Raw genomic sequence first — 7,444 nt, 5'->3', positions numbered from 1 at the left:
CAATAATAAGCGTATTTAGTAATTAATTTTTTCTGTTAATTATTTAAAAAAAAAAAAAAAAAAAAAAAAAAAAAAAAAAAAAAAAAAAACCCTAAAATAAAAGTATAAATTTTTTAGTATGAGAAAATATGATTATTTTATTACCATTTAAAGATATTTTTAATAAAAATTGTTAAATTTATTATTCAATTCTCATATTTTATAATTACAATACGTTAACTTATTTGGAGACCTTTAAATCCCCTAGCTAGAATATATTTTTCGGTCGATTCATCTCTAGTAGCATCTGGTTTAACAATTCTTATGGACTTATAAAATCTTGCCACATCTTTTTCGAATTGCGAGGATTTACTACCGTCCCAAAGTTTAACGATAAATGTACCATCAACTTTAGACATTTGAACAGCAAATTTCATAGCAGCATAAGCCAACCCAATGATTTGCTCATGATCAATATCCCGTATTCCAGTTGCATTAGGTGCCATATCTGACAGCACAACATCAACTGGCTGTTTTAACAATTGACGTAGTTTAGTTTGGGCTTCTTTGGTGGTAAAATCTAAATTCCCAATTAAAGTAGCACCTTCGATATGATGTATTGGCAATCGATCGATAGCATATACACTACCCAGAGGTGTATCTTGTAATTTACCCGCGGAATTTGTCAAGTTAGCAGCTACTTGTGTCCAGCTACCAGGTGCAGCACCACAATCAACCACACATAAACCAGGTGATAATATCTTAAAACGCTCATTTATTTCCAATAATTTAAATGCACTACGACAACGGTAATTTTCTTGTCTTGCTTTTTCGACATATGGATCTCGAATATACTTGATTAACCATTTTTTAGAATCAGCACTCTTACCTTTTAAATTATTTGGTACGGCTTTACACAACACTTTACAACTTGAAAAACTTCTTGCGGTCAAAAAACTCTTCAATTCCATTTTAAATTGCCTGCTGAAAAAAATAAAATTTTACTTTTGAATTTAAAGAAGAATAATAATACACAATAAATAAAAAGGATATTAGTGACACAATAAATTTTTTTTAGCAGTTTTAACTTGATGACTTTGAAATTATTATAATTATTATTTTTTTTTTTTTTTGGTTTTTTATAAAAGTAATTGAAAGAATATTTTTTGTCACTAATGTCTTTTTAATTTTAATTTTATCAAGTCTTACTCCTTGTTTCCTTCGTTAAATTCACTTGCACACGAAAAATTTAAATTGAAAAATTTAGTACGTAATTTGACATTCCAAACTGATATCTGCAATACAAATTAATAAATTATATAGTAAAGATGATTTTTCCAACAATTAGAGGTTAGAATCGAATTTCATGCTTTTCTCTAATAATAAAAAATAAACCTACAATTTATTATACTTACAATTACGTATTGTAATTATTTAAATAATATAAATAAACTGACAGCGATTAATTTTCGTTATTGAATTACTACTTATTATTGTGTGGTAAATTTAAAAAACAATTTTTCTCATACTCAGCTAAAGTACACTATTGACATCTTTTGAAGATGTCTAACACCAGATTGACGCAGAGTGGCTAAAATTCAAATGCCACGCCATCTGAGTATTTAATTTTAAACTAATTATGTTATTACCGATTGGATAAGTTGACAAATATATAATTAACAACACATTAAAAATTTATAATTGTGTATGAATTTAATTGTAATTTAAAGAATTTATTTATTTTGTCTTTGATATTTACCTTCGTCTCTAGCGTATAAATATTTATTACAATTTAAATGATTTTTTTTATCTATTAAATTGAGCGTTTGAATGAGTGAGAAAAAAAGATAAAAATAAATTTTTTACCTCCTACGTATTAGCTTTCTTGGGATAAGTAGGTACATATATATATATATATATATATATATATATATATATATATATATATATATATATATATATATATATATATATATATATATATATATATGTAGAGTGAATCTTTACAGTAATGTAACACACCCGGAACAAAAAAGTAAAAAACTATTAAGTTGTGGGATCGGTTTACAAACAGTTAAATAGCTGCTCCATTTATCAGCTGATTAAGGAAATAATATTTTCTAATACAAAATTAAAGTTAACATTTCGATATAAAACTGTTGAAATATATTCAAATAATCTTCATATATAATTATTTTATTCCCAACGTGACTTATTGTGACGTTATTTATTTTTGTGTCAAGTCAGTATATATACATAATACATCCACAACATGCGTGAAAATGGTGACAATTATAATAAGGAAAATATTAAAATTACCATGTGTTTTATCACCGATTTAGGCGATTGACTTTATTAATAAATTTAATTAATTTAATTAAGTTACAATATCAATAAAAAATATATATTAACTTTTAAATGAAAGTATAAAATGAATTTGAGTACAGGAAATGCTTATAGCAATGGTTTGGTATATGCCGGTTTTAATCAAGATCAAGGTATTTATACATTTTTTTATATTTTATTTGTTTTTCATTATTAACGAAAAGTAAAATACTTAAATTAATACCTATGTTGTTATTTATTTTGTAGGATGTTTCGCGTGTGGAATGGAAAATGGATACCGTGTTTACAACTGTGATCCACTGAAAGAAAAAGAACGTCATGATTTTGAAGGAGATGGAGGTCTTGGATATGTCGAAATGCTTTTTAGATGTAATTATTTAGCAATTATTGGTGGTGGTAATAAGCCTGTTTATCAAACTAATAGAGGTAAATTCCATCTTTTTAATTTTTAAAAGATATTCAGATAATTAATATGAAATATTTTTAAATTCAACATAAATTTTTGACAGTTGTCATATGGGACGACATAAAAAAACTACCAGCAATTACTTTAGAATTTAATGCACCTGTGAAAGGGGTTAAATTACGACGGGATAGAATTGTAGCTATTCTTGAGGGTGTGATTAAAGTATTTACATTCACACAAAATCCACAGCAGCTACATGTTTTTGAGACAAATCCCAATCCACGAGGACTCTGTGTACTATGTCCGAATAGTGATAATTCATTACTGGCTTTTCCGGGTCGCAAAAACGGTCACATACAAAGTAAATTACGTTTTATTAATTAACTTTTACTATCTATGTGATAATCAAACTTTTGAAAATAATTTTTTAGTCTAAGACTGTTTCTTTTGAAGTAAATTAATTTTTTTTTTGTAACTAATTACATACTTTGTTATTTGTTACAGTTATAGACTTGGCGAATACAGAAAAACAACCTTTAAATATTGAAGCACATGAAACACCATTGTCATGTATCGCTTTAAATTTACAAGGTACTCGATTAGCAACAGCATCAGAGAAGGGTACATTGATACGAGTGTTTGACACACAAACTGGTACAATGATTAATGAGTTACGACGAGGTGCCAATCATGCTAATATTTATTGGTAATTATTATTAAACTACTTGTAGTGATTTGTTTTTATCATTTAAAATATATATATATATATATATATATATATATATATATATATATATATATATATATATATAATATTTTCAGTATAAATTTTAACCATGACTCGACGTGGTTATGTGTTGCAAGTGATCATGGTACAGTCCACGTATTTGCAGTTGAAGATCAAAAATTAAACCGTCAGTCTAGTTTGGCATCAGCAACATTTTTACCAAAATATTTTAGTTCTAGTTGGAGCTTTTGTAAATTTCAAGTACCAGGTGGTCCACAATGTTTGTGTGCATTTGGTACTAATAATAGTATTATAGGTAATACGTAAATATATTTATCCTAATAATACACTATTTTATTATTACAAATTATATAAAATATTTTATTTTATTTGTTACAGTGATATGCGCCGACGGTAGTTATTATAAATTTGTATTTAATAATAAAGGCGAGTGTACACGTGATTTTTATGCGCAGTTTCTTGAAATGACCGATGACAAGATGTGATCAAGTGTTGATTTAAATTATTAAATTATAATATTTAATGTTGAATAACAAAATCAACTTATTTTAAAGACAATCAAATCTTTGTTGAGTTGTGAAGGTGATATTTGATTCCAGCTTGATTATTTAATAATTAATTAATTAATTAATTAGTTGATTAATTATTAAATAATGTAAAGTGATGGTTCACTGTTAAATTTTATTTGATAATAATAAATATTTAATTGAGTGTTTTTGTTAATCGTAAAGTGCAATTTTTTTGCTACCAAAATCATGCTGACAATTATTTAAACTACACAAAAAATGACAATTGTTGCAAAATAATATTTATTAAAACCATGGCCGTATTTCTTGTCAAAAATATCATTTGTATTAATAGTTATTGCAAATGTACTTTAAATATTTTTAAATATTTACATGTGCATTTGAGACTGTTTTTTTAATAAATATTTAAACTGAAAATTATTGATGAATAAATTTTAAAGTTCACTATATAAAAAAAAAAAAAAAAAAAAAAAAAAAAAAAAAAAACTTGGATGTTAATTATTCAATATAAATCATAGCACCAACAGAATCTTCGGGCTTCTCTAATTAGAAGAAAAATTTTCATAATGAAATTTAATATTATATATTGTAAGCTTTATTAATAAATAGATCGCACATTCATAATACACTTACTAAATAACAATAATAAGTTGAAGAAGTAGAAGAAGAAGAACGAGAAGCTAATCTACTTATTGCAGGCTTTTAAAATTTTCACAATTAAAATACATAATATAATATGCTTAACTTTAAAATTCAATTACAAAATTTCTTTAAAAATCAATCTAAACAAAAATAATTAGATTTAAAACTTCAAGTTACTCCTCAATACTTTATGTTTTAATTTATTTATTATTTATTTCGTTTACGTGAAAAAATCTTAAGCCTAAAATTATTTTATGGAGAACACATTTTTGTACTCAATGGATAAATAAATCCGATTGACTGTATTTTTAATATTAAAATTAGTTGTTTTTTTTTTTTTTTTTTTTTTTTTTTTTTTTTTTTTTTTTTTTTATCGTGTAAAAAGATACCAGAAGCCAAATAGCTATAACATAATTACATATCATCAAAATAAAGGTAACAGTCAATTAATAACAATTAATTGAATGCATTACGTGCCTCTACATTATATATTTGCGTATCAAAGTTTCTCATTCTACTTTCCGTTTTATTTATTTATTTTGCATATGCTGCTCCAGACAATGATTATTCATTCATATATATATATATATATATATATTCATTATTATTTAATGTTTCTTTTGACTTAATTAGGTAACAAAAAATACACACAAGTAGCCGTAAGAATTATAAAATTTTTTGACATAAAACTGTTCATTTTTGTAGATTTTTAATTTTTTAAAATCAATATATTTATTGTTATTATTACATTAAGTTAATATTGTCTTAAACTTCATAGGGAATTTGAGTACCAGAATGTAAGCGTACTTTCCCATTACTTGTACCTTCACCAGGTGTTAATGCATATTTACTTTTCTTAACATTATGAATTTCATGTGTAATTCCTCCTTTTTTGATTTCTAAACTCTTGTATGTACTGTATACGACAAACCATATATATAAACATATTGTTATTAAAAATAGAACGACGATTCCTGAAAAGAAATAATCTTTTTTAGCCTTACAATAAATCTTAATATTTTATGTTTATTGAAATATCAATTTTTTTTTTTTTTTTTTTTTTTTTACTTACGTTCAGTCATATCAGCTTTTCCACCGAGTATTGCAATAAAAGGACAGTCTTGTTGTACGAGGAATAATGATAAAAATAGAGCAACAATCGTTGTCATCATTACCATCATCCAAGGTGCCATAAAATGACGATTGTTCTGTTAAAAAATAAAAATGATTAAAATTCTTCAAGTAAGTAACGAAAAAGAACTTTTTGTATTGACTTTTACCTTTTAGGTCTTACATCTTTAATTATTAAAATTTATTTATGTATTTCAATTACTATACAAAATACTTACGATTAAAATTCCATAGAGGAGCAATATTGTTGATATAAAATGTATCACTGAGATGACTAATCCACAATACATTGAATAAACTTTTTCTGTAATAAATAATTAAATTTTAGAAATTTTTGTTAATAAGTCAGCATTTAATTGAATATGCAAATGTAATTAATTTTTACTAATATTTTGAAAATCTTTGCAATTAAAAATGTCAAACATCAAGAGTTGAAATAATTAAAAACCTGTTGCATTGTGATGGGCAATATCCATTCTTTTGGTATTTTGATGCATTGATGATATAGCTTCCATAGCTTCACGTTCAAGTGCCTCTTCAGAGTCTCTGGCAACCATTTCTTGTATGTCCATTGCGTGTGCCAAAGCCAACAGGAAGAAAGTCATAATAATTCCTGATATGAACTGTTCATAATAAATAATGATATTAATAATTATTAAGGAAGAGAAAAAATATTTTTTTAATAAAAGATAACTTACCAGTTGTAAGATGGCAATTAACAAAGTACCTTGTTTCAAATTGAAACAATGCAAAAAATTTTTCAACAATCCAACTTTCATTTTTTTTTTTTTTTTTCTCCACTTAATTTAAATTTATTAAATTTACTTTTTCTTTCTGTAGTGTGAAAAAAAAAGTTGTACAAAATGACTGGTAAAAAAAATTAATTCTTTGTAATATATAAAATATATAGAAAGTTGAATAAATAAATAAATAATAAAATAGTATATTAAGCGGTGTAAAATGCAATGACTCAGGAATCAATAACTAGTATAGTGGTCACTTGATTTGAATAATAAACAACTTCGAGAGCTTATAACACCTAAATAAATAAAATTATTTTTAAGTAAACACGATAGAGATGAGCTTTAAAATATATCTTTTGTTATTGTCCTAAGATGTAGTGCTTTAAAATAAAATCGTGAATATTTTTAGAACTCGCGAAACGTCGATGACCGATAGACTGGATATCCCACAACCCCGTATACGAATATCTGTTTTCTAGGGGTAGCAAAGTCTGGGGTTTTGGCATGCGCATTTAGATAATGTCCTTTATTGTACCTGTAAAAAAATTTTTATCATTATTAACTTTTTATTGATGATTATGATGATAATAAATCGATTTATTGTACAAAATCGCCAAAAAATTTTATTTTCAATTCAATAACTAGGTTTTATTATATTAAAGTTAAAATATTAATTTTTTTAAACCTAATTATACTTTGTGAATTTTTTTTTTTTTTTGTATTCACTAACGCTACTTGATAATTATAAATATCAAGTACAATTTTATGCTGTAATATTTTAACTGTTACTTAATATTTATAGCTAATTAAAATAATATAGTTTTGAAATTGAATATAGAGCGAAAAATAATGAACAGCAGTTCAGAGTCATTATTTGTGTTGTCATAGAAACCAATTGTATAAATTACAGCAAACGAAACTA

General features: G+C 24.9%; 3 protein-coding genes across 7 annotated transcripts; 1 reads left to right on the top strand and 2 right to left on the bottom strand.

Moving 5' to 3' along the window:
• Positions 1–156: 156 nt before the first annotated feature.
• Mrm2 (Mitochondrial rRNA methyltransferase 2) lies at positions 157–1,547 on the bottom strand. Of its 4 annotated transcripts, none has more exons than XM_074239256.1 (3): positions 1,395–1,547; positions 1,189–1,274; positions 157–963 (listed from the first exon to the last, which is right to left on the bottom strand). In XM_074239256.1, exon 3 carries the CDS (start codon positions 948–950, stop codon positions 216–218), a length of 735 nt encoding a protein of 244 aa, XP_074095357.1. In that variant the 5' UTR covers positions 951–963; positions 1,189–1,274; positions 1,395–1,547; the 3' UTR covers positions 157–215. The 4 variants fall into 4 exon arrangements, with proteins under 4 accessions (XP_074095357.1, XP_074095359.1, XP_074095360.1 ...); XM_074239258.1 differs by having other exon boundaries at positions 157–960; XM_074239259.1 differs by having other exon boundaries at positions 157–960; positions 1,379–1,504.
• A 429-nt stretch (positions 1,548–1,976) lies between these two features.
• Positions 1,977–5,032, top strand: LOC141525011 (WD repeat domain phosphoinositide-interacting protein 3). Of its 2 annotated transcripts, none has more exons than XM_074239254.1 (6): positions 1,977–2,477; positions 2,572–2,751; positions 2,835–3,092; positions 3,236–3,437; positions 3,554–3,774; positions 3,858–5,032. In XM_074239254.1, exons 1-6 carry the CDS (start codon positions 2,411–2,413, stop codon positions 3,962–3,964), a joined length of 1,035 nt encoding a protein of 344 aa, XP_074095355.1. In that variant the 5' UTR covers positions 1,977–2,410; the 3' UTR covers positions 3,965–5,032. The 2 variants fall into 2 exon arrangements, with proteins under 2 accessions (XP_074095355.1, XP_074095356.1); XM_074239255.1 differs by having other exon boundaries at positions 1,989–2,477; positions 3,596–3,774.
• LOC141525015 (uncharacterized) lies at positions 4,963–7,438 on the bottom strand. Its single transcript, XM_074239262.1, has 5 exons — positions 6,478–7,438; positions 6,228–6,402; positions 5,998–6,083; positions 5,721–5,856; positions 4,963–5,622 (listed from the first exon to the last, which is right to left on the bottom strand). The coding sequence occupies exons 1-5, from the start codon at positions 6,556–6,558 to the stop codon at positions 5,414–5,416; spliced, it is 687 nt and encodes a 228-aa protein (XP_074095363.1). The 5' UTR covers positions 6,559–7,438; the 3' UTR covers positions 4,963–5,413.
• Positions 7,439–7,444: the final 6 nt, after the last annotated feature.

Source organism: Cotesia typhae, unplaced genomic scaffold (genome assembly GCF_013202065.1).
Source record: "Cotesia typhae breed Kobodo isofemale line unplaced genomic scaffold, CoteBio_Ctyphae contig_23, whole genome shotgun sequence".
NCBI lineage: Eukaryota > Metazoa > Arthropoda > Insecta > Hymenoptera > Braconidae > Cotesia > Cotesia typhae.
The sequence above is the reverse complement of the archived record's forward strand: the minus strand, read 5'-3'. Positions and strand labels throughout refer to the sequence as shown.

Coding starts and splice junctions, on each gene's coding strand:
- Mrm2 (XM_074239256.1), bottom strand. CDS start 950: ATGGAATTGAAGAGTTTTTTGACCGCAAGAAGTTTTTCAAGTTGTAAA.
- LOC141525011 (XM_074239254.1), top strand. CDS start 2,411: ATGAATTTGAGTACAGGAAATGCTTATAGCAATGGTTTGGTATATGCC. Junction 3,093..3,235: donor CAAAAACGGTCACATACAAA/GTAAATTACGTT, acceptor TATTTGTTACAG/TTATAGACTTGGCGAATACA. Junction 3,438..3,553: donor AATCATGCTAATATTTATTG/GTAATTATTATT, acceptor TAATATTTTCAG/TATAAATTTTAACCATGACT.
- LOC141525015 (XM_074239262.1), bottom strand. CDS start 6,558: ATGAAAGTTGGATTGTTGAAAAATTTTTTGCATTGTTTCAATTTGAAA. Junction 6,403..6,477: donor TAATTGCCATCTTACAACTG/GTAAGTTATCTT, acceptor TATTATGAACAG/TTCATATCAGGAATTATTAT. Junction 5,623..5,720: donor AAAAGCTGATATGACTGAAC/GTAAGTAAAAAA, acceptor ATTTCTTTTCAG/GAATCGTCGTTCTATTTTTA.